The sequence below is a fragment of the Corvus moneduloides genome, chromosome 13, assembly GCF_009650955.1.
Source record: "Corvus moneduloides isolate bCorMon1 chromosome 13, bCorMon1.pri, whole genome shotgun sequence".
Taxonomy (NCBI): Eukaryota; Metazoa; Chordata; class Aves; order Passeriformes; family Corvidae; genus Corvus; species Corvus moneduloides.
In genome coordinates, this window is record NC_045488.1 from 18,718,298 (window position 1) to 18,745,877 (window position 27,580).

At 59.2% G+C, this 27,580-nt stretch overlaps 4 protein-coding genes across 8 annotated transcripts; all 4 read right to left on the minus strand.

Annotated features, from left to right (window-relative positions):
- Window positions 1–217: 217 nt before the first annotated feature.
- Window positions 218–3,953, minus strand: NEIL1 (nei like DNA glycosylase 1). 4 transcript variants are annotated; one of them, XR_004242740.1, is made up of 10 exons: window positions 3,368–3,953; window positions 3,153–3,272; window positions 2,919–2,997; window positions 2,313–2,412; window positions 2,040–2,164; window positions 1,542–1,569; window positions 1,096–1,169; window positions 734–947; window positions 472–568; window positions 218–350 (listed from the first exon to the last, which is right to left on the minus strand). XR_004242740.1 is itself a non-coding variant. In XM_032122532.1 (9 exons), exons 1-9 carry the CDS (start codon window positions 3,916–3,918, stop codon window positions 343–345), a joined length of 1,299 nt encoding a protein of 432 aa, XP_031978423.1. In that variant the 5' UTR covers window positions 3,919–3,953; the 3' UTR covers window positions 218–342. The 4 variants fall into 4 exon arrangements, 3 of the variants coding, with proteins under 3 accessions (XP_031978423.1, XP_031978422.1, XP_031978424.1); XM_032122532.1 differs by lacking the exon at window positions 472–568; XM_032122531.1 differs by having other exon boundaries at window positions 218–568.
- Window positions 3,954–4,042: 89 nt separating this feature from the next.
- On the minus strand, window positions 4,043–6,060 carry COMMD4 (COMM domain containing 4). Of its 2 annotated transcripts, none has more exons than XM_032122534.1 (8): window positions 5,798–6,060; window positions 5,647–5,718; window positions 5,497–5,562; window positions 5,208–5,247; window positions 4,970–5,089; window positions 4,652–4,735; window positions 4,379–4,555; window positions 4,043–4,233 (listed from the first exon to the last, which is right to left on the minus strand). In XM_032122534.1, exons 1-8 carry the CDS (start codon window positions 5,798–5,800, stop codon window positions 4,193–4,195), a joined length of 603 nt encoding a protein of 200 aa, XP_031978425.1. In that variant the 5' UTR covers window positions 5,801–6,060; the 3' UTR covers window positions 4,043–4,192. The 2 variants fall into 2 exon arrangements, with proteins under 2 accessions (XP_031978425.1, XP_031978426.1); XM_032122535.1 differs by having other exon boundaries at window positions 4,652–4,732; window positions 5,798–6,056.
- Window positions 6,061–9,142: 3,082 nt separating this feature from the next.
- Window positions 9,143–16,260, minus strand: LOC116450319 (protein capicua homolog). The gene is made up of 12 exons (XM_032122656.1): window positions 13,355–16,260; window positions 12,883–12,941; window positions 12,526–12,680; window positions 11,995–12,098; window positions 11,811–11,869; window positions 11,430–11,566; window positions 11,226–11,350; window positions 11,024–11,082; window positions 10,563–10,717; window positions 10,085–10,191; window positions 9,855–9,968; window positions 9,143–9,663 (listed from the first exon to the last, which is right to left on the minus strand). The coding sequence occupies exons 1-12, from the start codon at window positions 15,323–15,325 to the stop codon at window positions 9,619–9,621; spliced, it is 3,090 nt and encodes a 1,029-aa protein (XP_031978547.1). The 5' UTR covers window positions 15,326–16,260; the 3' UTR covers window positions 9,143–9,618.
- A 119-nt stretch (window positions 16,261–16,379) lies between these two features.
- C13H15orf39 (chromosome 13 C15orf39 homolog) lies at window positions 16,380–24,869 on the minus strand. The gene is given in 4 exon segments (XM_032122657.1): window positions 16,380–17,920; window positions 18,528–19,308; window positions 19,310–21,567; window positions 21,922–24,869. Coding segments are annotated over 3 exon segments (3,069 nt in total). The 5' UTR covers window positions 21,521–21,567; window positions 21,922–24,869; the 3' UTR covers window positions 16,380–17,843.
- Window positions 24,870–27,580: the final 2,711 nt, after the last annotated feature.

Consider the following 27,580-nt stretch of genomic DNA (forward strand, 5'->3'; position numbering starts at 1 on the left):
TGTTTCCAGGTAACTGCACTGACCTGCCTCCTCCCAGGGGCTTTGTTGCTGTTGCTTTTTTAGTGTCCACCTAAACAGGATCTCACTTCTGGGACTGGGGAGGAAGAGCTTACCTTTATTTTGGGGGGATGAGGTGGAGGGGAGCTCTGCTCTAGCCCCTGTGGAGAAGAGGCTGGGCACAGAGGGGTTTATCCTCAGCATGAAAAGGCATGCATAGTGATTTCTACACAAAATACTTTATTAGTCAGCTAAAAACAGTGATGGGATCAGCAGCCAGAAAAGGAGGAGGGTGAGGGAGGAGTCAGAGTCCAGCACAACATGTGGTCCTGGCCCTTCTTCCCCTCAAATGCCTGTGGACAGCAGGAAAAAGCCCCATCACCAAGCTCAGCTTCTGCCTCCCACACTGGCAAGAAGCAACAGCAGCAAGTGTGAGCACAGGTACAGACTAGCTCCATTTTCCCTAGCACTAACCCGGGTCTGTGGCCAGGCCCTCCCTGAGCTCCTCTTGGCCCCTTAAATGCCCCTCAGGAGGTGGCAGTGGGTGATACTCACACAGCAGGGGCTGCACCTGGAGAATGGAGAGGGAAATGAGGAGTCAGAGGGCAGGGGGGTATCTGGTTCTGCCCCATGGGCTCCTCTCCTGCCTTTTGGCACCCCTCAGTCCCCTTGCCACAAGGGAGCTCTCCCACAGCCCCCATCTCTGCACCAAAGCTACAGGGGCTGCCAGTCTCACCTTTGCCCCTGTGGGCAGATATCCGGCGGCTTCTCCTGACACTCAGAGGCACCTCAGGCTCAGGCAAGGCTGGAGCAGCAGTTGCTTTCCTCCTCCTGCAAGCACGTCCCTTCCTTGGCCTGTCAGCCTCCCCTTCCTTCTCTTCCTCCTTCTCCTCTGACTTCAGGGGGTTCACTGCAGCCCTGCGGTGCTTTTTCAAGGCACGTGGGGTGACCTGGGTGGGCATCAGAGCCGGAGCTTAGCAGCAGAAGGGTCCTTGGAGCACCGAGAAACTCCGTGTAGGATCATCACCATGAATTCATGAGCAGCCCGAGCAAGGCCCAGGGAACAGGACAGCCAGACAGAGCCACAAAGCTGCTCACCTTGGGGGTCGATTCCTCAGGGTCTGCCTTCACCTGAGGGCTCTTCTTGCGGGGTGTCTTGCGGGGTCTCTGCCCTGCATGAGAGGATGTGCCCAGGTTAGGTGGGGTGAGGAGAGGATGGGGCAGAGCCTGCACCCCAAGGGACAGGCCATGGCACAGGGACCTTGCAGGGATACTGTCCTGGGTGATGTGAGGAACTGCAGGATGAAAAACCATCCAACAGTTGCACCCAGGCAGGTTAGGATGCTGGTAGGAAGCCTTGGGGACAAATGGGTTCTGTCCCCTGGTACCAACAACTGTCACAGGCCTGTCAGCATCCCAGAGAGAATGGCTCTTTGCTCTCTGAGTGCCTGTGCCCTTGTGCTGCACAGCAAGAAGAGGGTTTCCCTGTCTCCAGCCCTCCCCGAGCAAGAGTGGGTCCCACAGGAAGGGGAGAGGAGACTCACCTTTGGGAGCCATTGGGCCAGGCTCTCCCTGTAAGGAAGGGACAGAGCATTGACTGGGGTGCAGTCATTCTGCAGGCAGCAGCAGCAGAATCCCTGCCCCTTCTCCATCCTGCAGCCACTGCAGTGATAGGGAAACAGCCACGTTTCCCGGGGAAGGCAGGGGAGTTGAGCTTGCTCTGCCGGCCCTGTGCCTTGAGGACTCTGCCATCATTTCCTGTACCTTCAAGGCCCCAAACACAGGGCACAGGAGGGAAGAACAGGGCTTCCAGACCACTCCAACCCCACCATTCCCTCCATCTGCTCCAGACTGCTCACCATCCGTTACCTGGCTGCCCACCACACAGGAGGTCCTTGTCACCTCCATGCCCAGCAGCTTGATGGAGAGGGAGACCCCCAGCCACACAGTGTAATGGGAGTCTCAGCAAGCAGAAAACAGGCCACACACAGGAGGAGTGGTTTGGGGACCTCCAGCTCCCAACAGCAGCCTCAGGCTCCTACCTGGAACCATATGGTCCTGCCACTGCGGTCACGCAGGGAGCTCATGCCAGGCACCAGGTAACACTGCAGCCAGTTCTTGAAGGCAGCATAGTTATCCGAGTGCTCAGGGTCCAAGAGCTGCTTCTCTGGGAGGGGAGACAGGGAAAGGCAGACAGAATCAGAGCAGAAGCCGTGATCACCATTTGGTTCGCCCCAAACCTTCTGATGCTGAGAAAGCAAAGCCCCAGCCTCCCTGCCAGCCCCATGCCCCAGCTGCCTGTCCTGTCCTCTCACCTGCCATGATGACCTCCATGGGCACGGTGTGGCACAGCTCCAAGAGATCTGGGTTCTCTTGCTTCAGCTTCACCTTCTTGCTCAGTGTCAGGGAAGGATCCTGCAGGGATGGGGAAGGGCAGAGAAGTCACCTGCCAGCTACCTCTGCCTCCTCAGGTTCTCTCCTCTCATCTTCTTCCCCATCTCTTGCCCTCCAGAGGATGAGCTGCCACACTCTCCACGCATGACAGCCCCGAGTTCACCACACAGTAGGCTTCCAACTCAGCTACACAGACATGAAAGAGGGCTAACACACACAAACACCAGCAGCAGGTCACGTAGTTTGTTTTCAGGCTTCTTTACAATAGCCGCCTCCTCTCCCCTGAGGCCACAAGATCAGCCTTGGGCTTTACTGCAGCCTGCCCCTTGGAGATTTTAAGCTTGCAAGGTGTTTGTTTCCCTCACCTCTTCCTCTTCACCCACCCAAAAAACACTTGCAGACTTCCTTAGGGCAGAGGACTGGCAAAGGTCATCATGAAGGGCCACAGGCAACCAAACCCCTGCTTATGGCATCTGTCTGGAAACCTGCTGCTTTCTGAGCCTGTGAAAGCACCTGGTATTCCCCACCTTCTTCCTCCTCTCCTGCTCCTGATCCTTCAGGGCCTCCAGCACAGTCCGAGCTTTTTCAAAGGGAGGGATCTTCAACCTGAGAGAGTTACACACAAGCCTGAAGCCTCGGTTCTGGCACTTCCTGTGTCTACCAGGTGAGGAGGCACAGCTGGCTTAGCCAAGGAGCTTTCAAGCTCCAGCAAACTCTTAGAGACTAAACCTCCATGGCAGGTGGTGCTCAATCCACCTTACCTGTAAAGGATCTCAGCACGCAGGTAATTCCCAATTCCATTGAAATATTTCTGGTTTAAGAGGACCTCACAGATGGGCTTGTCAAAAGCCCTGTCATCCAGGTTCTTCAGCACATTCCCCCTGCAAGAGAGCACGGGGCATGAAGAGTCACCTGGACATGTCCGTGCAGGAAAAGCAGCCAAAACCAAGCAGGGGGCATTCCTCAGGACGCTCACCTGAAAGCCTGGTACTCGGAGACGACGCAGGGCCCGCGTTCCGGCTGCCAGGCGTCCCCCAGGCGCCAAGACCCGAAGCGCCGGGGGTCGACGAAGCAGAGGGCGCGCGGGGGGCTCTCGCGGGTGAGGAAGCGGAGGTGGGCATGGCGGGGCAGCTCGGCGGCGGGGCACAGCCGGAACGACCCCGACATGCCGAAGCGAAACACGAGGTCCTGCGGGGGGGTGGCACCGGCGGGGTCCAGCGCGCTCAGCGTCAGCCGCAGCTCCTTGCCCCGGGCAATGGCCGAGATGCGGTAGGCCTCGCTGCGGAAGGGCACCTCCGGGCCGCGGCCCACCGCCGAGCGTTCCACGCCGCCCGCGAACACCAGCGCTCCGCACGCCCCGTTGATGAAGCGCCCGGCCAGGTGCAGCTCCGGGCACTCGGGCATGGCCGCGACTGCCCAGCGCAGCCCCAGCTCGCCGCCGCCTGCAGCCACGGCCCGCCCCCATTGGCTGCGCGGCGGGCGGTGCGCGCTCCCATTGGCTGCGCGGCGGGCGGTGCGCGCTCCCATTGGCTGCGCGGCGGGCGGTGCGCGCTCTCATTGGCTGCGCCGTGATACCGGAGGTGGTTGTCCTGCCGAGGCGGCCCCGCCGCGGGGAAACGTCGCACAACGCCGGCGTACAGCGGGACACGGCTCAGCTTTGTCACCGGGACTTTATTGGAGCTGCCCCGAGGACCCCCGGAAACCCAGAGGGCAGGGAAACGTCCTCCTCCCCAGCCGAGAGCACCAGTGTGGGCCCCCAACTCACTGTCGCAACCTCCTGCCATGGCCCTTTTCTGGCTCCTCAAAGAAGGGTGTTCATCAGGGTCTGGGCCTGCTTCAGCTCTGCAGAGAGAGGACAGAGATGTGGGGGAGCTGCTGGTATTGCAGCATCCCTTTCAGCATCCCCTTCCCAGCATGCCTCCCACAGCATCTCCTCCTGCAGAATCCCCCACGGAGGTTCCTTCTGCCACCCCTCCTGGTGCCTCACCTGCCAGCAGCACCCGGAACTTGTTGGCCGAGAGCGTCACAGGGATGGCTGTCATCTTCTCACACTCTCTATCCCGCACGTTGAAGGTCAGGTGCACCACGGGCTCGTTGACCTCCTGCAGCTCGCTGGAGCTGAGGGTGTAATCCACCCGCCAGCGCACTGAGCCCAGCTGGCTCACTAGGGTGGGTAGTGGGATGGTGTCAGCACCCCTGCTCACTCCGGCAGGGTGATGCTGACCCCCACACCCCTATTAAGACACAACACCCCACTCACATCGCAGGCTGCAGGCCCTGAGCCTGTCCTGGAGGGTGCTCTGCTTCTCCTCATAGGAACGGCACAACCCACTGGCATGCTCTGCTTGTGAGGGGAGACAAGAGAAGAACCCCTCTGCTCACACCAGACCTGCAGCTGCCAAACCCCACTAAAGCACCTGAGGAGCCCCCAGGGATTGATGGCACAGAAGGGAGGTGATGGAGGACAGCACAGCAGCCAGCCTGCCCTCCACCTGGATGTGAAGAAGGCAGGACTGGGAACTGTCACAAACATCCCATCAGGTCTGGCTCACGGTGCCACCCCAAGGGTTTCCCCTACCTTTGGGCAGCCCCAGCTGCTGCAGCTCACTTGACAGAGACTCACTGTCTACATTGTGCTTGGCTGCACTGGAGAGGATGAAGCCAAGGACAGCAATGGTTGCCTTCACATCCCCCGACTCTGCAGACGGGAGGGAGGGTGAGCACTGTCACCTTGGGAAGGCATCCCCAGGCAGACCACTAGCCATCCCTGGAGCATGGCTCCACCGGGGGATCCCGGGAAGGACATCAGGGCTCACCTAACTTTGCATCTGAGGTCAGCTTCAGGATTTTGTCATACTGTGGGAAAGCAGAGCATCACAGTAAACACCAAGTAACACATTCACTACCAGTGTTAACACTAACAATTCTTACCTAAATATTAATACTAATAACACTTACTATGCATATTATTATTATTACTAGTAGGGGCCGGTAGCATTCTTAACGCTGAGGCTTGCATGAAGAACACAAGATTAATTAAGGTTGCTGATTATGCCATTGTTGTGTTGAAACACTTGGCCTCCACTGCGGTAGCCCCACACTTACCTCGATGGCCTCCCCCAGCAGGTCCCGCAGCACCTGGGCGCAGATCAGCTTCAACTTCACCGAGGACTGCGGGGCAGAAGGAGTGTGAGCAGGGGGCCCAGAGCAGGCGGGGGACGGGCAGGGGGACGCGGGGAGGCACGGGCACTTAACTATTTTGGCCAGGGTGCTGATCTCGGCCAGCACCCAGTCGGGGCAGTCCAAGTCCCCGCAGAAGCGGAACCGCTGCGGGAAAGAGGCGATCAGAGCCCGCCGCGGGTTCTGCGAGCCCTCCCCGCTCCCCGCCGCCGATCCCCCTCCCCACCATGTCGCCGCCGCTCCCCGCTCCGCGGTGCTACCCCAGAGTCCGCCTTTCCGACCCGGAACTACTCCAGGCGGGCTGCCGGCTACGCCCCTCTCCGCCCCCTGCCCCGAGTGCCGACGGGGCGCTCCGGTAGGGGCTCTGCGGGGACCTTCGGCAAGGACCGGGGCGCCAGAGAGGGTCGGGGGAGCGGACGGCGGTCTCCGGACCGCGGGCGACGGCAGACCCTTCAAGCGCCCCAGGATCCGCCCGACTGGGCGCCTCGCCCTCCGATGGGCCGCGGCCTCACAGGTTCCAAGCGCCGCCAATGCCGGCCCGCCTTTCCCCGCGCTGTCCGGTCACAGCCGCCCTTCCAGTCCGGGCGCGGTCCCGCTAAGCTCAGACCGCTCAATCGCGGCCCGGCCCCTCAGCCCGGCCCCGCTACCCCGTTCGCCTGAGGCGCCGCTCCCGCCGCCGCCGCCGCTTTGGGAGCCGGCGGAGCCGTGGCCCCGCTGCTGCAGCCTCGGCAGGTGCTGTTGGGGCCCGGGAAGGGCGGGCGGGAGTTCTCCCCCGGAAAAAGGGAGACGGCGGCGAGCGGGCGGGCTCGGCCCCCGGAGCGGCGGCGGCGGCGGGAGCGGGGCCTGAGGGGACAGCGGGGGGGCGCGGAGCCGCGCGTGGCGGGAACGGGCGGGCTGGGATTGGCTGGGCCGGCGCTGCCTCGGGCTGGGATTGGCTGGGCCGGCGCTGCCTCGGGCTGGGATTGGCGGGGCCGGCGCTGCCTCGGGCTGGGATTGGCGGGGCCGGCGCTGCCTCGGGCTGGGATTGGCTCTCAGATCCACAGGCAGTATCCCAGCGCAACCGTGATTCCAGCTCCAATCCCACAGGCTCTAACCCGCCTCTACAGCTTCTTTCCCATTCTTACTCACAATCCCAGCCCCACAGTGAATATCACAGCCCCACAGTGATTTCAGCTTCAGCCCTGCCGTGCCTATTACAGACTCTGTCAATAGGCAATATCCCAGCTCACAACAATCCTACAGTGTCTGTCCCCTTTGCAGTCCCCTTCCCAGCCCCAGTGATTTCAGCTCCAGACCCACAAGCTTTATTTCACTGCCAGCTCTCCTGTTTCGCTTCTGGCTCCACATCTTCCCTGCAGCGGCACTTAAAGCAGCTCCTGGTTCTCAGGGCAGGATCTGCGTTTTGGCTCTAGCTCTGTGTGGTTTCAGCTCAGCTCTTGAACCCATATTCCTGCCCCAGCCTAACAATCCTTACTCCAGCTACAGTTCCACACTCCCTATCCCAGCCCCACAGGGGTTTCACCCCCTGCCCTACCATATTTCAGTGTCCTCCTGCTCTGCTGCCTCAGCTCCAGCTCCTCAGCTTCCCACTGCCTTCAGCTATGAGCTGCTCCTGCTTCTCACTGCAGCCCGGGGCTGTTGATAAGGTCACAAGTCAGTTACTCTTAGCACTACTTCAACGTCTCTAGGAACTCTCCCACCCACCCCAATGGGATCCCAACTTTGGGGACACGTGAGGCCTGAACCCCAACACGTACCTTCCCCCCTCCCTGGCGCCTCACCCCAGCACTTGCCCAAGGGCCCCTTCACCTCCCCTGGGCAGCACCAGGGGCTGGGAATGGCCACTGGGCCCCTGGTTCCCCATCCCGGGCCCTGGAGCCCCTAGAGCCCCCAAACCCCTTCACCCTCAGCCTCTGCTTGGTACCACCGGGCAGGGCCTGGTAAACCCCCAGGCATCTCCTGCAGCCCCTGAGCTGCAGCTCCCTCCCCTTCTCCCACGGGCCTTATCCAGCTCCGGCCCCAGCACTTCCATTGCTCCGCATTGGTTTGAACCTGACTCTAGTCCCAAGGTCATTATTCCACACCCGGGGGCTTTACAACTGCTGTTTCAGCCCCAGCCCCACAACCTTTACTGAATTAACATCACAAATCTACTAAAAAAGCAAATTAAAACCCTATAACAACACAAGTAGAAAAACAAAGTAATGCAATAAATAACAAAATCATTAATCATTTCAAATAAAAACAGAATAAAACAGTAAAAAGTAGAGTAAAAAAATTTTATTCCCGACATTTGTAACGTTACTTCAAACCCACAAACCACGGAAGGGCTTCGCCCCGGCCACCGGTAGCAGCAGCCGGTTCCCCCTGCGCCGCTCCAGGCCCCGCACCAGCCTCCGGCTGCCCGAGCTCCGCAGGACGCAGCAGAAAGAACTGGGCACGGCCGGCACCGCTGCCCCCAGACCCCGGCCCAGGCGGACGCGCCCGTCCGTGCTCACCGGCGCTCCCCGGACCGGCAGCCGCACGGGTCCCGTCCTGGCGCAGCCCCGCTCGCCACTCGCAGCCGCACCGCCGAACTGACGCCCGCCCCCTCCTGTGCACGCTATTTATGCCCCAGATTGGCTGGGCTGGGGTCTGGGGGCAGCCAATCCCAGCCCGAGGCTGCGCCGGCCCAGCCAATCCCAGCCCGAGGCAGCGCCGGCCCAGCCAATCCCAGCCCGCCCGTTCCCGCCACGCGCGGCTCCGCGCCCCCCCGCTGTCCCCTCAGGCCCCGCTCCCGCCGCCGCCGCCGCTCCGGGGGCCGAGCCCGCCCGCTCGCCGCCGTCTCCCTTTTTCCGGAGGAGAACTCCCGCCCGCCCTTCCCGGGCCCCAACAGCACCTGCCGAGGCTGCAGCAGCGGGGCCACGGCTCCGCCGGCTCCCAAAGCGGCGGCGGCGGCGGGAGCGGCGCCTCAGGCGAACGGGGTAGCGGGGCCGGGCTGAGGGGCCGGGCCGCGATTGAGCGGTCTGAGCTTGGCGGGACCGCGCCCGGACTGGAAGGGCGGCTGTGACCGGACAGCGCGGGGAAAGGCGGGCCGGCAGTGGCGGGCCGTGCCAGCGCAGCCTCAGCCCCACAGGCGCAGGGAGTGTGGAGTTCAGAGCTGGGGCTGAAGCTTCACGGACCTCGACCTGAAATAAAAGATATTGTTCTGATGCCTGAGCAGCTTCACCGAGCCGCAGTGGGAAGAGGCAGAACTGGAATGAAGTAAAGCTTTATGAGACTGGAACTGGAAGCACTGTAGAACTGGGATAGCGACTATAAGGTTGGGATCTGATAGAGGTGTTTATAAGGGCTGGGGGGACACGATGCTGAGCTGGGGCTGAAATAAAACCCCTCGGGGCTTGCCTGAAATACAGACCTCGGGGCTGGAGGTGAAATAAAAGTTGCTCCTCTTTTGTGGAGAGGCAAAATAAAGACCCTGGGGCTGAGGATCTGCAATAAAGACTCCGGGGTGCTGAACGTCCACGGCAGGAGCTGCAATCAGTGCTGCAGGACTGGAGCTGAGATAAAGCCTGTGGGGCAGGGTCGGGGCTAGAACAAACACTCCAGGATCTGAAATAAAAGCCACTGTGCTGCAACGGAAAGCACTCTGGGGCTGGAAATGTGACTGTGGGGCTGGCCTGCACATTCTCGTTTTTTTAACTCCCTAGCACTAGGGTCTTGTTATCCATCCCGGAGCTGGAGAGGACCAAGGCCAGCTCCCTGGCACCAGTTAGACCAGCAGAACACGGCTGTGGTGGTACTGGGAGCCCAGGGCAAAAGTTGCCCACCCAGGCAGAAGGGCTCAACACCACCCCCCCCAGCAGCAAACACAGATCCTTCCCACCTGGGTTTGATGGTCTATAAACAGTTTATTTAAGATACAAAATTATTCCTTTACACACCTGAGTCTGCATTCTGCTCAGGGAGCACCTGGCAGCTGCTGCTACATGATGTGGGAAAGCTTCTCAGCATCTCCTTCCCCCTTACAGCCCCTCTCCAAGCTCCCCCCAGCTGCTGCTTGTCTCCTCAGGCAGAAGTGCTTTGCCACTGCATGTGACCATCCTCAGGGTCCTGCAGGCGAGAGGGAAGAAGTCACTGTAAACACCTCTAGCAAAGGCAGGAATGAGGGTCCCTTTCCTCCAGCTCCCCACAGTTTTCTCCAACCCCAGAGATCAGCACCAGGTAACAGAAGAACCCGTGACCTGCAGCAACATCAGCTCCCAGGCACAGAAAATAACCCAAGGGATGCAAAGGCCACTCACCTCTGTCCAGAACCCCTGGTTATCCATTTCCAGGGTCTGGATCCCTGCTTCAGGGTCTCTTCTGTCCCAAAGGGCTCTTCCATTCTGCCAGCCCAGCCTCTTGGTCCCCAGGCACTGGGGAGGAAAGCACAGGGACTGTAGCCCTGCCTGGCCCCACAGGGTCCCTCAGCCCACCCCACACAAGGGGTCAGGGCTGCTTGTCCACGCCCGCAGACAGAATTCACCCTTACCACGAGCACGATGGGCGCAGTGATGATGCAGAGGCCACCTATGACCATGATGGCCACTCCATAGGCTGGGAAGCCCGGCTGGGGCGAGGGAGGCTCCAGGGTGTCCTCTGGAGCAGAGCACAGAGCTTAGAGCCTGGAGCAACCAGGGGCTCTGCCCCACGGGGTGCCAGCCACCCACTCTGCTCCAGGACAAATATATAGGAGACAAAAACATCTGTTCCACACCCTTCATGCCCTATCCTCCCATCCTACACCAGCCTGCAGCAGCAGGTCTCCAACCCCAATCCCTCAGGTTATGCAGAGGGAAAGGGCACATCTCTTACTCAGATTTTACTTTCTGGTCACCTCACCAGCCAAGACATCTCACCCTCTCTTCACACAAAGGATCAGGATGTGGTCAGCTGTGGACCTACTCTGCTCACAGTGCTTGCATGGGGCCTGTGGAGCTCATATACCCATGTCCCAGAGGGGAGCTTACCTCCCACAGAAAGAGAGTATGGATCCACATGGATGTCAGAGTCAGCCAAAGCCTGGTTTGGCCCAACCGAGTGCACAAGTGTCTTCAAAACTTCCATGCTGGTTGGAGCAGGGTGATGGAATATCATGTTCCCATGGCAGATCAAGGAGCCAGGCCTGCAGAAAGGGTTGGAAAGAGCTCCAGCAGCTGCCAGTGCCCCCATGACCCCACAGTGGGGTGGGCACACCCAGCCTCCCAGAGGGTTCTGCTCAATTGGAAGAGAGCCCTGCACTCTGGGACCCTGGAGGTCCAGCAAGTCACCACTGATACAATGGACTAATGCTTGACCTCAGCTTCCTCCACAAATCCTTCTGTAGCCAAAAATCTGCACCTGTCAGCCATGACCTGTTGGCTGACGTCTGAGGGGAGACCTCCGTGCCCCTGTACACCCCTGCCCCAGCAGACCCCCCGCTCCCACTCACATGAATTCTTTTATCAACGCTTTCAAGAAGGTTGGGTAATCCCTCAGGGCTCTCGCCACCTGGAAGAAAGGTTGTGCTCAGCTCCCCACCAGCTTTTGGGGGTGCTTGGACACCCCAAAGCAGCCCCTCTTCCTCCCACAGCTCTTCTTCTCACCCCGCTGGGAGGACCTTAATCCCCTCTTCCCACCAGCCCTGTTCCTACCGCATCCTCAAGGTCCCTGGAGAGATTCTCGTGCTCTACAGAGAGCGGATCCTGAAGCTTCTGGCTGAACTGTCTGTTGGTGACGAGGAAGGAGAGGGGGTACACGTGCAGACCAAGCTTGGACCCTAAAGGAACAAGAAACAGTGCTGGGTGTGCAGATTTGGCAGCAACCCTGACCACACCACGCACAGGGACTGTCCTTACCCTCCACCGAGAGGGAGGTCAGGTCCAGGGGGAGGGCTGACAGTGTAGTCAGGGCTTCCAGAACCTCTGTAACATCAGCATGGACAACCGTGTCTAGGTAGAGGTCTCCAGTGATCTCCATGTTCCCATCGAGGTTCCTGAGGGGAGAGAAGAGCCCTGAGCAAGGCAGGAGGGCTGGGACCCAGCTCAAGCACCTTTACCGGTGTTTTTCCCCTGAGAGCCCACAGAAGGTGCTCAGTTAGTTTGTTCCAGCTGCACATCCCCTGCCAGCTTTTCCCATCCTCTCCATCCTTGCAGCACTGCTAATGAGCTGCAGAGGGCACAAGAGATGGTGAAGGTAATTAAATTAAGAGTTGGCAGAGGAGTAGCTGCATCCCATACCTGAGCTGGGAGATGGTGAAGTTCCTCACGTGGTAGAGGGGACTGATAGATGAAGTTACCTGGGTAGAGAGAAGACAACAGTTCACACCTTCCCCTGTTTAGCACAGGTTATCCCACCACCCAGGCAGCCTGTGCCCACTCCCCCAGCATCACCCTTCAGAAGAGCCCCCAAGGCTTGGCATACCTCATTGACCAGCCTCTCCAGAGGATCCATCCTGCTCATCCCAAGCTGGGAGCCAGCGAAGGAGATGGACAGCTTCTCCGGGTCCAGGTTGTCCAGGCTGAAGCCTAAGGGAGTTTGGAAGAGTTATGCTCACACCTGTTCCTCCACCTTCCTTGGGAGATATTGTTCAGCCTTGAGCTCATCCACAGCCACACACCAAAAGCAGAAACCAGGAGGGCAGCTGAGTGAGGAGGAATTCCTTTGGATGTGGGAAGGGGTCGGGATGTACCATTTCCCAGCACAGGAGAGCTGGGGCAAAGAGGGGAAGGCAGGGTGTTAAGCAGAAGCACTGGCCCACACAGGTCCCACTGCTTCAGATGTGCCCTCCACCACCCTTAACATCCTTAACGTGGCTTTACACAGGTCAGCAGAAGGGATGTTAAGAGAAGGAAAAGCCTGGAATCCAAACTGCGCAGGTTTTGGCTTTGATAGAGGCACAAGGAGGGCACTTGGCAGCAGCAGCCCTGCTGTGGGAAGGCCTTCAGGACTTACCACCGGACTGGACAGACTGGGGCTCCAACTGCCAGCTGAAGATGCTCCTTCCCTTGCTTGCCTCTGTGACTACTGTCCGGATGAGGTGGGAGTTGGTGGGAGCAGGAGCATCCCCCCGGAATAGAGCCTCCCCTCGCACCACCACTGAGCCATTCCTGGGAGGGAGAGGAGACAGTGGGCAGCACACCTGCTTTTTCTTTCCCAGGTACATTTATCCAGAAATTTAGACAGGGATCCCTCGGGATGATGATGCCAGGGAGGGAGCACTGCCCCTCACAATGACCTGCCTGGAGCGTTTTCCTGGGCAAACCCTTCCCTCCAAGCCAAACCACCCCTCCCCATCGGCTGCACACTCACATGAACTCAAGGACATTTGCCTGCAGGAAGGTCTCGTAGCTGGACAGCATCTGGTTTAGCTGGAAGGAAGGAAGAAGCACCTGGTAACTGAGAAGGTTTTCCAAGTCAACTCAGTCTGCACAGGAGAGGGCATGCTGGTACCCCAGGGAGTGAGTATATATTCCTTCTGGGAATGCCCATGGATGAGCTGGGATACCTAGAGCAGCCACCCATACTCCCAGGACGGAATACCCCAGCAACAACACGGTGTGCCATGGCCCTGTTGGCTGCCTGAGGTGAGGGGAGTCCAGTCCCACCTCAAACCAAGTGCCAGTGGAGCAGTGCCAGGGATTTATCCTCCTCCACCATGCTCAGGTGGGCAATAAACCAACCAAGGGCTGATACAGCACACAGGCTTCTCACCCCAGCAGGGCCTGGCACCACCCCGCACCCCAAAGTGCCAGCATCTGCCCCAACCACCTCCAGCACCCACCATCAGTCTCACGTCTCCCTCCAGTTTCCGGTAGCCATCCGAATTCCTGCTGCCCAGAGCCGGGGTGTAAGCGATGCCCAGCAGCCGGAACTGCAAGGGCAGCACATGCACAGGCTGTGTGGGAAAGGGGAGGCTGGAGGGGTGGGATGCAGGGGGTTTCGTCCCTGTGCAGCCAGGTTTGCCCTTCACCACCAGCTCAGCTGGGCTGAAGGCCTCTCTGGTGGTGGCAGGGAGATGCTCCATGGCTGTGGAGGAGTGCTGGGAAGTGATGGAGCCACTGGACATGATGTGGGCATCGAGGGTCACTCCTGTGGGCACAGCCAGGGTCTGGGAGCTGAGCAGGGAGCTGGCTGCATGCCCAGCTCCAGAAGTCGGCAGGAAGGATGGAGATGTCCCGCTGGTGGTGGCAGTGTGGTGTCCAGGCTCAGAGCCAAGCTCCAGAGCCGGGTTTGTGGAGCAGGGGGGAGGCACAGAGGCTGGGCTGGCAGGGGTGGGCCCTGGAGGTCCTCCTGGAGAGGGAGTGGGAGTGGGTCCCAGTGATGCTGTCCTGGGCTTGCTGTGCCTGGATTCTTCCATCACAAACACCTGCCCAAGCTCTGGGATGACACCAGTGGCTGTGGAGCTGATCCCTGTCACGGCGGGACCCGCAGGGCTGGGAGGCCTGGTCTGAGCTGGGGTGGCTTCGGTGGACATCGGCTGTGCCGGGGGAGAAGGCAGGTCACTCTGCATCCCCGAGGTGACAGCAGAACCCCCAGACTCCGCTGGGGGAAGGAAGGAAGCCAGCACGTGCTGATCGTGGACACCAGGAGCTGTGGCACTGGTAGGAAGTGATGCCAGGACTGCATCCAGGAGTCCAGACCCGTTTCCTGGAACCTGGGCCAACGCAGCGTCCACCAACAGAGCCGCTTTCCCAGGCAGGACGGTGCCGGCAGTGCCCCAGAGCCCCTCAGGTGTCAGGGCAGGGGGCACCCACACTGTGCCAGGATCGGCCGAGCCGGGTGTCCCTTGCGTTGGCAGAGCAGAGGCCACCACCTGCTCTGCTGTGCTGGGGCTCCAGGAGTGAGCATCCATCAGTGTCCGTGCTGGGACATCGGGTGAGACCTGAGCCCCCCCAGCAGCCCCTTGGAGCGGCAGCAGCTGGTTGGGTGCCACCTGCACCTCTGCAGAGGGGCCAGGGGCAGCTGTGGGGAAGGAAGGAGGGTGCAGCCATACCTGGGAGGTGGCAGGGACCCCAGCAGCTGGCTCACTCCGAGCTCTGGAGGTGCCCTCAGACTCCCTCTGTGGGCTCTGGGGCTCTGCTGTGCCCGCTGGCTGCCCCAGGCCACCAGCTGAAGTCACTGCTGACATCTGCGTGGTGTCGCGTGAGCCTGGTCCTGCTCCACGGAGGCCTCCCAGAGCAAGGGGATGCCAGGAGCCAGGACTGGGGACACCCTCAGTCTGGAAGAGCCGAGTTGAGGTAGCAGGCACCCTTTTGCCAAGCCACTGTGTGGGGGACAGCATCACAGCCGCTGCTGTGCCCAACCTGAGCCCTTCCCTGTCCCTAGAGCCAGGCTGCTGCTGCAGGGAGGTCCGAGATGTCTGTGTGGCCGCAGTCCGTGTCCCCAGGCTCCATCCCCCAGCACCTGTCCCATGGGTCACATCTCCTTGGACCCCTGGGAAGCAACCTGAGGTGAGGAGGTCCCCACATGCTGTCACCAGACTGTCACCCATCCCTTGCTGGGAGGCTGATGAGCCCAGGGGACTCCAGGTGACAGCAGCCAGGGTGCCCAGGCCGTAGGGGACAGCAGTAGCACACACACACACGGCCAGCACCAGGAAGGCTCTGCACCACAGCCTGCTGGCAGGGACAGCCACACGGGCAGCAGGGCACAGAGCTGTGCCCACAGCCCCTTCCCTCTCACCACAGAGCATTGTTTCTGGCTGCAGGGCAGCAGTGTCCAGGGGGTCTGGTGGTCCAACCCCTCGGCTCATCTTGGGAGAGCTGAGCTGTGGAGAGGGACAGCAGGGGGTTTAGGGTGGGTCCCTCCAGCTCCCCACCACAGCACACCCCAGTGACTGGCCCATCCCCAGAGCTCCTTCTTAGAAGGCCTCCCTTCTCTCCAGCAGCCTCCTGGCTCAGGAAAGCCTGTGCCAAGCCTCAGCATCTCCTGGGAAGCTCCCAGAGCAGCACAGGGTTGTAACCAGCCCTGGGCTCAAGACATTATCTTATTCCCTGCCCCAAACACCCACCTTGTTCCCAGTAACCTCCCCAAGGAGGGCCAAGCTCACCAATCCAGCACCCCTTACCTGGCAGCACCCCAGGAGAAGAGAGCACCAAGACCTACCCAAGCCCTGGCTTTTATCTGGTTTCCCGGGGGTGGGATGTGGCTCCATTCCAGCTGCTCCCAATTAACACAAACTCATTTGCACTCCCCCAGGGGAAGCTGGAGGGGTTTCAGCTTCCCTCTGCTCCTCATTGAGCCCTTGGCAGCAGGAGGGAGTGTGCCTGCTCCTCCAGGCAGGATGATCCCCAAACCCTGCTGATGCTCCCCAAACACCCTGTTTGTGAGGAGGGCGTCGTGGCAGCGCTGTTCACCTGCTGGGCTCCACTAACTGGGGCTGAAACGCGTGGAGTGGAGTACTTGGCCTTTGGGATCAGGCACATTCTGTGCCTGATGGAGGCTCTCGAGGAGGGTGTCTCAGGGTTCCCCACTGGATCAGCCCAGAGTGCATCCCTGAGCACTCCACACTCTCCTGCCCAGCTTCTGATGCTCAGACCAGTGCTCTCTTCCCAGGCTGTCATCCAGGGGTTTGTGGAGACTGGGATGTGCTCCTGCGATGGCACCCTGGACACCAGATCCAGCCTCTGATGATGGGACAGAGGGGCTGGGCACAGCACTTGTGCCTTGGTGCAGGGAGAGGCAGGCAAGTGCATCGGGTGGGGGATTTGGGGACCCTCCAAGCCCAGGAAGGTCCCACTGTGCCCACCCTGGGAAGCAGACACAGAAGCAGGGCATGTCTGGAAACAAGCTGAACTCTTTGTAACCAGATGAGGCAACTCTTCATGTTCTTACAAAAAAATTAAATAAAGGGAAGGAACTTTCTTCCCTGGAACCTTATATGCATACAAAACCAACAGTATTATTAACAAACACTGCTTTCCGAATCCCTGTGCACAGACATGGAGGGCTGAGGGGGAGCGAGGAGAACAGCAGCATCCCCCTCACGTGTCCCACCCACAGCCACTCCATCCCCATGGAAAACCAGGAAGGCACCCACACAAACCCCCCAGTGGCAAACACACCTTTTGGCTAAAATAAGTACAGTTTGGGTAGGGTCATTTTTTTGCTTTCCCCCCCCAGCCTCCCGCTGTTTTCTTAGTTTAAAATAAATATTCCCTGTAGTGAAATTTTAAAAAATCCTAATAATCCTTGTTTTGTTCCTCTGTGCCCTGCAGCAGCTGGAAGACCACCTGAGCGATGAGTTTTTAAGGCCTCTGCTGTGTACCCTGCTGCAGCCCCCCAGGGTGAGGGGATGTCCATTAGTCTTGGAATGCCCACATCCCTCCTGGGATGCCCATAACCCTTTGGGATGGAAAGGATCCCTCCTTCTTCCAAGGTCTGGCAGCATCACTCCCCTCCCTGCCTCTTTAGTCTCCATCAAGGCAATCCCTAAATGTGCATCTCCCATGTTCTCCTTTGGGACAGGATCTGGGATGTCAAGTGATTTGGTTTTCTTTTCTTTAAGAGTCTTTAAATCTTTTTTGCAGCCTTTTAGTTTAAATAAAAAGACAGGTATAAATTACTGTATTGCAAGAAAAAACAACCCAAAACACATGACCTGAAGGCAGCAGCTCCTTATAAAGGTAAATCCATAACATTTGTAAAATGTCTTCATTTTAAACAAAAAAAACCCCTTAGTCCTGGGACTATGGAAGTCACAATTCCCTTGCCCTTGATGTTGTGCCAGGTCTTTGTAACACTTTAAAGGTGAAAATCCCAGAGGAAGGTGATGTTTATTGGGAATGGCGTGGATAAAGCAGGAGAGGGGATTTAGAGGACAGAGGAGGTGGGGTGTCATCCCTGCAGTCCCCTTTCTCCAAGGCTGTGGACGGTGCTGTGGCCATTTCCATGCTCCTCTTGCTCCAGCTCCACTGGAACTCCAGCCATTCCCTCACAGCTCACCAGGGCAGTCACAGATGGAGGTGAGAGATGCACTAAAAGACAATCCATTCAAAGAAAAGCAGCTCCAGCTGCCGTGAGGGGCTCGAGCCCATCCCCGTGGGCCCGGATAACCCACCAGCATCCGAGTGTGTCCCTGGAGCACCACTGAGCTGTTCTCCACCCTGAGCAGCATCCTCAGAGGGCCCCCGGCAAGGTATCAGCATCCTGGAGGATCCCTGATGCTGGTGAGAGCCGAGCATCTGCCTGCAGGGCTGCTGGTGGTCTCGGCATCCATGGCTCTGGGACGAGGGACCTTCCCATTCCAGTCATTGTCCCTGGCATGTTCCTCAGTGCCTCCTTTTTCTTGATCTATCTGTGGCTGTCGCTTTGCCACCAGCTTTCAGTGCCTCCACGCCAGGGCTACCTGCGAGAGGAAGGAGTGGTTAGGGAGGGCACACCTCCACATCCCGAATATTCCCTGCTCCAGCCTGGCCCAGGCAGTGGAGCCTCCCCACCCAGCTCAAGCTGCTCACCATCACGTGAAACCCACACACATACACCTCCACAAATGACATATAAATCCCATGAACTCCTATAAACCCACATGGAAGAGGAGTTACCTACTTGGAAGGGTGCTGGCCAGTCTGTGAGCTTGAACCTGGAAGAAATAAAGGTGCTGATAATGACCCTGAGCAGCAACAAAAGGCTGTGTGGACAGAGCAGTGAAGTCACCAGCTGGACAGGACAGCCATGGGTGGGGGTCTGACACAGTGCCCTTGGATGGGCAGAGGTGGCCTGGAGGTGACTGAAACCTCCCTGATACCCCCAGGATGAGTTTTCTCCCTCCCAGCTCAAAATTTCCCCCTCCACAACCCACAGAGGAGAAGCCAGGCAGAACCCTTGGTAGGACACAGATGCTGAGGCACCTTTGGATGCTCCCCAAGAACAGCAGCGCCTGGAAGGCAGGTGCAGCTGGAGTCTCCCTGCGACAGCCCGAGGGACCCATCCACAGGAGATGCCCGGCTACCTACCGAGCTGCTGCTGGATGGAGTTGTGCCAGTGGAGGTTGAGCAGGTCGGGGTAGATTTCGGGAAGCTGCTTGAGTGCCAGGAGCTTCAGCATGCGGGAGGTGCAGCTCTTCAGCTCCAGGTCCCTCAGGTGCTTCTCCTCCGAGAGGGTGGTGGGACGCAGCTCCACCTTGTGTTTCTGCAGCACTTGGTCCACGAAGCTCCCGGGGAGCTTTGGGAAGAGCTTCTCCTTCACCACATGGATGGGGATGAAGATGGCTCCCGCCCGGACAACGTGGGGGAAAGGGCAAGCGAACATGAAGGCCTCCAGCTGGGACAGCAGATTGGCGAGGAGCACGGCCACGTCCTGGAAAGCCAGCCAGATCTCCTTGCCGTTGGTGGGCTTCTGAGGATTGGGAACCTTGGAGCCATTTTTGGGCTTGGGCCAGGATTTGGGCATCTCTCCCAGCTCTTCTGCCGGCTCAGCCTTCTTCAGCCACTGCTGCAGGAGCTCCGGGGAGGAGCGGGACACTGAGCCTGAGATCGTGTCACAGAGGCAGGTGTGCAGGGTGGTGAAGTACTGCCCCGAGGGGGTCTGTGCGGGGACACCACCAACCTGCCTGACCACTGAGACCTTCTCCTCCCCCAGGGTGGAGGGGGCTGTGGGAAGAAGGGTCTGGGGAGGGTTTGGGCCTACGATGGTGCTGGGCTGGGGGCCAGGTGGTGGGACCAGGGGGCTGCTGGCTGGGGAGGAGGCTGCGTGAGTCGGCGTGGGGGTGCTGCTGGGAGGGCTGGGCTGGGGGGGGGTGGGGGCTGCCATCCTGCCGAGGGGGCTCGCTGCTGGGCAGGAGGGAGGGTGGGAGCTTGTATTTTTGGAACATGAAGGTGGCTGAGCTCTGAAAGCTGCTCCTTTCCCCAGAGTCCACCTCAGGCAGCCGGGGCTGCGCACCCTCTCCCAGCCCCACCTTCCCCCCTTCAGCCTCTTTCTCCTCCTCCTTATCCTCTCGGTCCAGTGTCCTCTCTGCACAGCCAGTGGGTCTCTGGGTCTCCCCAGCTTCCACCAGCTCTTTCTTCAAGCTAAGGTCCAGCACCATGTCCTCAGAGGAAAGCTCTTCAGTGCCCATCCCATCAGGGCTGCCCTCCTGAGACTCCAGCTCTTGGGGCACAGGCTTTGGCTTTTTAGGGACACTCCTGTAACAACTCTCCCCTTGGCTCTGCACTGCATCACTGCTGGACACCACCGAGAGTTCTCTGCGGGCAGCAGGCTCCTGGCTGCCAGCCGTGTTTTGGGACGGGGAGTCCTCCCACAGATGCTTCCTGCAAAAGAGGACGGGATCTGAGCCCTTGGCCCTCTCCAGGTACTCCTGGTAAGGTGCCAGGCTGAAGACATTGTGGATCACTGGCATCGGTGGAGAGGATGAAAAAGCCTTGGTGTCCCTCTGGTCTTCCAGCCCCTTTGTGGGGGTCACGGATGGAGAAGGGCGGATGAGCTCCTTGGCTGGATCCTTGACCTTGCAGGCATTTCCTTTGCCTGGTCCCACACGGGGGGTGTCCTGAGGGGCCGGGCTGCTGCTCCTCCTCCCTGGGTACAGGGGCTCCTCCTCCCCTTGCCTGGGTTTCTCCCAGCTCCCTTCTCTCTTGGGAAATGTCTCAGCGAGCCCAGCGCAGCCCCCAGGAAGCTTCTCTGAGGTGCAGACAGGTTGGAAAGCGCTGCTGTGCCTCGATGCCGCTCGCCACTGCGGACTGTCCGCCCTGTGCTGCTCACACCCCGGCTCTGTGCCGGGAAAGGAGGCACGGAACACGGATGCATCGCCCGGGCTGACGGCAAAACCTGGGTACCCGGTGTTCCTGAGCAGCTCGGCATCCCTTGGTGGCTCAGCATCCCTCAGCACTGCCCCCAGCCTGGCACCCGCTGTCCTCGGCACGTAGGGGTCCAAGGGGCTGGGAAAGTAACTCCTTGGGGCTTGGGCCTTGAGGTAGGTGCTGGGAAAGAGCTCCCTGCTTCCCACATAGCCAAAGCCGGGCAGGGCACTGGGCTCCCCAGCGGTGGGAGCTGGCGGGTGGCAGAGCGGGCCAGCTCTGCGGGGTGACAGTGGGTAGGGCGAGGGCGGGTAGCACACTGCCGACCTCTCCCGGTTCACTGGGCTGGCCTCAGGTGGCTGGAGCTTGGGCCAGGGGTCTGGGCTGAGGCTGGAGACCTCCGGCACCTTCTTCTGGCTCTGGGGAGTGGGACATCTTGCTTCCAGGAACGAGGTGCCGGGAGGTGGCCCGTACTTATCAAAGGTGGCATAGTAGGCGGGTAAGGCAACGGGGGAGGCCAGCTGCTCCTTGGAAGGCAGCACCAGGCTGGAGGGCAGCGGCGGGAGGCTGTGGTCGGAGCAGGGACCCCTCTTGTGGGGCTCGCCGGGGTGGAGAGGGTGGGTGGTGGGGGGCAAAGCCCAGTTTGCCTCCCCTGGTCGCTGCTGCAGGCTGTCCGCTCGTGTCCCCAGTAGCAGAGCCATCCTGGGAGCCAGGAAGGAGGCGGGGGCTCCGTACACCGGCTTGGGGACTGCCAGCGGGGCTGCCTTGTTCACCAGCACCGGCTTCTTCACCGGCAAGGGGCACCTTGGGCTGTCCAGCTTCTTCCTGGCCATCAGCTGCTCCTGGCTCAGGCTGTCCTTGCTCTTCAGGGCATCTGGGGGCTGCAGCCTGGCGCCCAGGCTCTCCGACGAGTGCAGCAGGAAGCCCAGCAGTGGCCCCTCGGCCGGCACGGGCTGGCTCATGGCACCGGGGCCGTGGTGCAGGTAGGTGGGCGCGGGGCTCCAGTGAGCCGGGGGCTGCTCGGGACCCTCGGGGCTCTGCAGCGGGCAGGCAAAGTAGGAGCCCTTGTAGCTGAAATGGTTTTCAGAGCCAGGGTGGGGCACGGAGCTGGATCTGCCTGGGATTTTGCTGGGCAGGAAGCTGGCAGTGGGATCCAGATGAGGTAGCTTGTTGAAAATCACAGGGTCCGCAGGCTGCAAGTACCGTTTTGAGGCCATTTATATGCTGCTGCCGATGTCCCCACGGGAGAGGTGAGCTGGCCTTCCTGGGTAAGAGAGAGAGAACAAGCCATGAGCAAAGCAAGTCCCCACAGCCAGCAGCCCGCGGTGGCACAGGGTGACAGTGTTACAACCCACCCTGTAAGGTGAGGGTAACCAGGTTCTTGTTGAGGGATCCCTTGGGGTTGATTAGAGCAAAGCAATGCTGAATAACCGGTGTTTATAAATATATATATATATATATATATATATAGGGTTTGTTCCAGAGCAATTTGGCTTCGGCAGAGCCGTTTTGGTTATTATCTACTGTAATACAGCAATATAAAAGCATAAAAATAACACTTCCAAAAATGCCTAAGGAAAAGAAAGGGAAGGAAAGGGTAAGAGTAGAGAGATCCCACCACCCGTGGATCTTCCAACGCGAGTGGCTCGTTGCAATTCCACTGTGATGGCAGCTGCGTCGATCTCTTTGGGGTGAGGGAAGCCCAGGAAACACCAAGTTCCATGGGTTAATATACACCTGGCTCGGTGGGAACGCCCAGGTACCTCCCCTGGGGCAGGGAATTTTACACTGGATGATGTAATGCTGTGGATCACGGGACACCTCGGAGTTCTTTGCTTGCCTGTGACACCTTTTAAGACACGTCAGTGTAGTTGAGAGGCCAATTAACAGGCCATCAGAGGCCAGGCCAACTGTGAGTGTCCTGGTAAGGGGAGTTTTCACAGCTGACCACTCGTGTAGGCGGCAGGATCAAAAAGCATTATGCCACTTGGCAGATCTGTCTCTTATCAGCCTCTTCCCTTATCTGGTCCAACGGACAGCGGTACCCTCCGATGGGTGTGCACCTGGGCAGCTGCTGCGAGCGGCCGATTGTTCGAGTCATTAACCACCGCCCCCGTGACTCAAACATTCCATCAGCTCTCTTCTGCTGCTGCTTGCTCCAAATCTTCTCCGATGGTGGCGATTTACATAAAATGGCACAGAAGGCCATGTGACGTTTTCTATTACTTTGCCCAGATTACTCAGTTCTCCTGTTAATATCTCTGAAAAACTTAGCCCGGTCATCATAAATTTAAAGCCTTCCGAGGCAGAACACGGAAGGTTAGTACACACCTTTTTTTGTTTTAAATATGCATAAATCCTTGTACTAACTCCCAGGCCGAGTTTGGCTGAGATAAAATTATACTTCCGTAAGATAAAACGCTTTTCCCACATAATTTTTTCCCAGTGAAAAGACAAAATAAACTTAGCAAAAATCAAGCTAACAATATAAAAAAATTGTTTGACTAAAATTTAGCCTTCCAGCGAGTTACTTTTGATACAAACAAAACAACTAAAAATAAACTGATAATCTTAGCATGAATTTGTGGTGCATCAGGCAGGCCTCGGATCAAGACGGGGAATCTCTGCAGAACGGCCTCCATTTCCACAGGGGAATGCCACTGCAGGTCCGATAATTGTGTGGGCATTAATTGGAGACACACAGTCTTTTGTACACTTCCTACAGCGTGGCCAGTCGTGAGGGCCTTAATTGTGTAGGGATCTCCCCTTTCCACAGGATCCAATCCTCCCCGCCAGTGGAGGGAGTCCTGGGAGGCTGGCTGGGCATTCCTCCATGTGTCTCCTTGGAAAAGCCCTGGAAAGCTCTGGCTGCTTTGGTTCCAAAGCCTTCATGAGCATCTGTTGCAGGCAGCAGGGAGCAAAGCTGGGTCAGCTCAGGTGAGGAGCCAGCAGACACAGAGAGTGCTCAAAATTCACATCCCCGGCTTCACCTTTTGAAGTAATTTGAGGTTTTTGCCCCAAGGCAGCAGCTCACCTGCTCCCTTAGGGTGCCTTCTGGTTTGGGGCTGCTGTGGGGTGACTGCTGGCCCGCAGTGACAGGTGGTGGGTGCCAGCAGGTGGAGCTGGCAGCCTGTCCCAGCACAGTCCTGCATCCCTGAGAATCCTGAGTTTTCTCTCAATATCAGCTGGCATCACCCAGCATCTCCTGAGCATCCCACTGAGACACCTGAGCATCACCTGGGCCCCGAGAGCACCGCTGCACCATCGACCAGTATCCCCTCAGCATCACCTGAGCGTCCTGTACATCACCCAAGCAGCCCCAGGACATACCAGAGCATCACTCAGGATGCTCCCAGCATGGCCAAGTGTTACCCAGTGTCTCCCAGCACGGCCCAGCAACCCCCAGGCCAGGGACGGACTCCCTGCAGTAGGATCTCCTCCATGTTGGTTTTCTTTTTCCTTTTGCGGCAGCACTAGCAGAGCAGCCAAGGAGGAAATGGAGGAAGAGCACGTGGAGATAAGATAAAAGCCACATCAACAGCAGGGGAAACAGAGCAGATATGGGGGAGACTTGTGGGGAGAGATAACGGAGTGAGCCAGTGGTGCTGCTGCAGCTCTGCCAGGAGGGGACCGGAGCACGAGCTGCCTCTCCCCAGTCCCAGCTCACCCCAAAACAGCACAACTGAGGCTGCACCCCCCACTGAGCCTTCCCGGTGGGTTTTTCATGCAACCTTCAACAATTTATCACTTCCCAGGAAGGACACTGCTTCCCTGGAATCCTGTGGAAGCCCTCATGGGAGGCTCGGTGCTCCCCTTCCTGCTTGCACCCTTGGAAGAAGCTCCCCCACATAATTTCCAACAGCTTTATCCTCAGGATAAGTCCTTGGGGTCATTGCCAAGACATGCAGTACCAATTAAATTTGCCAGCACTTAGATCCAGGGAAAACAGCTCCCTTCAAACCGAAGAAAGCTTGAAGAAAACCCCACACTGGGTTATTTTCCTTCCAAAAGGGATCTCTTGGGAGGGTGGTGTTTTAATCCATCTCCCTGCGAGATGCTGCAAGAGAGGGGGATGCAGGCAAGGGATCCCTTCTCGGCTGTGACAGAAATCCAGGATCTCCTGAGTCCCGACGTTTCCCCGCTGCTTCTTCCCCTTTCCCCGAAGCCCCGGGGATCCACAACTCCCCAGCGTGGGGATATTGTGACACCGGCCCCGCTGTCACCGCGGGATCGGGTGACGCCACCGGGCACGATGCAATCGCCCTGCTTCACCCAGCTCCGACTTCAATTCTTGCTGGAGGGATGCAGAGCAGGACGAGTCATCCTCCAGCAGCGGCCGGAGCCAGGAACATGCACTGTCTGACAGCGTTGAGCTCATTAACCAAATTAGCGTGACGGCACCCATGGGCTCCCTCTTTCCATGAAGCCCACTGGGACTTTGTCCGGCCGGTGCCATCCCCACACCTGCGCCACCCCAAGAAAACAGCTCTGCTTTTGCTGTCACCATCAGCTTTTTCCCTCTGGAACTATCCCTCTTGCAGCCAGCGGGGGACGAGAGGGACACGCGGGAATCAGAGCTGGGGGAGACGCCTGGGAGAACCCCAACACATGCAGCCAGTAATTCCGAAACCCCACAGCTGGGAAAGCAGCGGGTGGAATAAACACAACCCGTTATTCCTTTTTTTTTACCTTCTTTTCATTTTTTCCCCCCTTCCTTCTTCTCAGGGTTTTTTTTCCCACACGGGGCCGTTTGGCCGGGAGGGAGTAAAAGTAAAACCAAATGCAGAGGAACACGTGCAGCCACCAGCGAAACCTCGCCGATAAGCTCCCGCGGGCCTCAGAAAGCCTTATCTGCCGCGTTTCGAGTGTCCAAAGGGCACAGCAGAGCTCCCGTGTCCCCTCCGCAGGACTCCTGAGGCTGCCGGGAACACCTCAGAGATGTCTTTTTGCTCCGACAGCTCCGAAGAGCGCGCCCGTGTCTGTTATCAGCGGGGCAGCCAGGCGCGGCACGCAGGCTCCCCGGAATTTCCTCCCCGGGATGCGATGCCCGGAGCGGGAGCCTCCCACCGCAGTCTCCCGCCTCCTCCATCGCCACGTGATGCCGAAAACAGCCGCCAACTCCCGGCCAACCCGCAGGAATCGAGAAATAAAATCTCCTAAACCCGCTGGCATCCAGCATCCCCAGCCCCCCCGAGGTGCTGTGGCAGGGGGGGAGTTCCCGGGGTCTCCCCGAAACCAAGGGACTTCTCCACCGGTAAGGAGGCGGATTCCCGGCCGGCTGCAATCCTGGTTTCACAATCTCGGGGACTTTGGGATCCTGCCGAGGAGGTCACCTTTCCCATCTCCGTCGGGTTCGGGTGAGCTCACCGGCACCGCTGCCCCCAGCTTCGGTCATTTGGGGGAACAAACAAGAGGCCTCAGCAGTCCCAGCTCCCTCATTCCGTATCTTGCCCCTTTCCCACAAACTTTGCAGCTGCCGAGCGTCTCCCGGGCGGGCAAAAGCCCAGCCGGAGCCTTCCCGTGGACCAAGCCAGCTGCTTTTTAAGGCAGTATCCTTATGGAATGCATGCACTAAGCCACGGCCTATCTGCGAATTAGGCTGAAACCCCCCCAGGAATATTCACGTTTATTAAAAAAAAAACACCACCAGACAACTTTACGGAGCTTTGAGCAGTCACCAGAAGGGCTCAGTGACTGCGTCCCCTTCTACTCGCGGGATTGAAACCCCTCCAAAACGCATCGATCCCATTCCGACCCTCCGATGTCACATCCAAGGTTGGCCACGGTCACGGCTGGGACCCCCCCCGGTGCTCGCAGGCCCTTGCCACGACACGAGGTACGGATGTGGCAGGGGTGGGTGGCCGTGACCGTGTCCGTCCTTCTGTCCCCTCTGCACACCCACGGCCACCGCTTTCGTGTGGGCAACACTCCGGCGACCCCCAAAATAAACCCCTCGCAGGAGCTTGAGCGCACTCACGCTGCGATTCAGCCGCATGATCCAAAGTGTCCATAAATGGGTAAAATCCCGGGATCCGGAGCCTGCAACCCGTTTTTCCTTGCATGGCCCAACGAGAAGCAGATGATCCCGAGGAAGGCGTGCAGGGATCCCCCCCTGCTCGAGGGTTTCACCCGCCGAGGGAGCCCCAAGGCAAGTACGGGGCTGGCTGGGGGTCCCCCCGCCCCGCTGCCCCCGCATCCCTCCGCTCCATCGCGGCTCCTGCGGGACGCGCATCCCTCCGGCCCCGCACTCACCTGCGGCTGCGGCGCGGTGCCTCCCTCGGCGCATCGCTACGGGCACGGGTGGGGGGCTCGGCGCGGACGGGGGGAACGGGGGAGCCGCTGCCCCTCCTCGGCCGGCAGCCCGCGTTGTGCGGAGGAAGTGGGAGGAGGAGGAGGAGGAGGTGGAGAAGGAGGAGGGCTGGGTGTGCGTGTGGGCCGGCCGGAGGAGGGGAGGGGACGGGACGGGACGGGACGGGACGGGACAGGAGAGGACAGCCCAGCCACATGTGCGCTGAGCTGGTCGGGGCTCTGTCCGGGCGCTCGGAGCGGGGACTCTCGGGACAGGGACATCCCCCACGTTACGGGGGACACCCGCAGCCGGGGAGCCCCTGTAGGGAAGGGTCTCCGTTGCAGCGAGCCCCCCGTTGTAGAGGAGGGGCCGCATGGGGAGCCCCTGTTATTATTAAGGACAGCCCTCATTGTATGGTGCCTCACTAAGGAAACCCCCATTGTATGGAGCCCCCACTAAAGGAACCGCCATTTCAGGCCGTCCCCGTTAGGAACCACCCTCCCATTAAGGGGAGACCCCATTAGGGAGGACCGACATTAGGGGACTCCCCTTACGAGCAGTCCCCATAAGGGAGGGACCCCCATTAAGCACCCCCCACTTACCAACAGTCCCCATTAGGGACCTCCATTAAGGAGCCCCAATTTCAGGCAGCCCCATTAGAGAGGACCCCCATCGAGGGACCCCCCAGTGCAGGTGCTGCGGATCACGCCGAAGTCACAGCTCCTGGGACGGGATGTGAGTGTGGAACGCCGCGGGCTCAGTTAACAACTCCACGCAGCCCAACCCAGTTTAGGGGCCCCACGGCCGCCGCAGTAACAAATTGTTCAAAAACACGTGCACAGCTCACCCGGAGAGGGACGAACTTCATATGTAACATTTTCTGATGAATTGTGCGCCGGTAATAAAGACGTGTATCATCCTGAGCCGGGAGTGCCCCTTAGGCGGAGTCACCCGCCCTGTATCCGGGCGGATAATAATAACACAATAA

What these genes read in the sequence shown, in the direction of transcription:
- NEIL1 (XM_032122531.1), bottom strand. Translation starts at nt 3,918, where the DNA reads ATGGGAGCGCGCACCGCCCGCCGCGCAGCCAATGGGAGCGCGCACCGC. An exon ending in TGGCCCAATGGCTCCCAAAG is followed by an intron (nt 1,170 to 1,541) that starts GTGAGTCTCCTC and finishes CCTCTCATGCAG; the next exon opens with GGCAGAGACCCCGCAAGACA. An exon ending in ATCTGCCCACAGGGGCAAAG is followed by an intron (nt 569 to 733) that starts GTGAGACTGGCA and finishes TCCATTCTCCAG; the next exon opens with GTGCAGCCCCTGCTGTGTGA.
- COMMD4 (XM_032122534.1), bottom strand. An exon ending in TCAGCACCCTGGCCAAAATA is followed by an intron (nt 5,563 to 5,646) that starts GTTAAGTGCCCG and finishes TCTGCCCCGCAG; the next exon opens with TCCTCGGTGAAGTTGAAGCT. An exon ending in CAGGGCCTGCAGCCTGCGAT is followed by an intron (nt 4,556 to 4,651) that starts GTGAGTGGGGTG and finishes TACCCACCCTAG; the next exon opens with TGAGCCAGCTGGGCTCAGTG.
- LOC116450319 (XM_032122656.1), bottom strand. Translation starts at nt 15,325, where the DNA reads ATGAGCCGAGGGGTTGGACCACCAGACCCCCTGGACACTGCTGCCCTG. An exon ending in AGGGAGACGTGAGACTGATG is followed by an intron (nt 12,942 to 13,354) that starts GTGGGTGCTGGA and finishes CCTTCCTTCCAG; the next exon opens with CTAAACCAGATGCTGTCCAG. An exon ending in GCAAATGTCCTTGAGTTCAT is followed by an intron (nt 12,681 to 12,882) that starts GTGAGTGTGCAG and finishes TCTCCCTCCCAG; the next exon opens with GAATGGCTCAGTGGTGGTGC.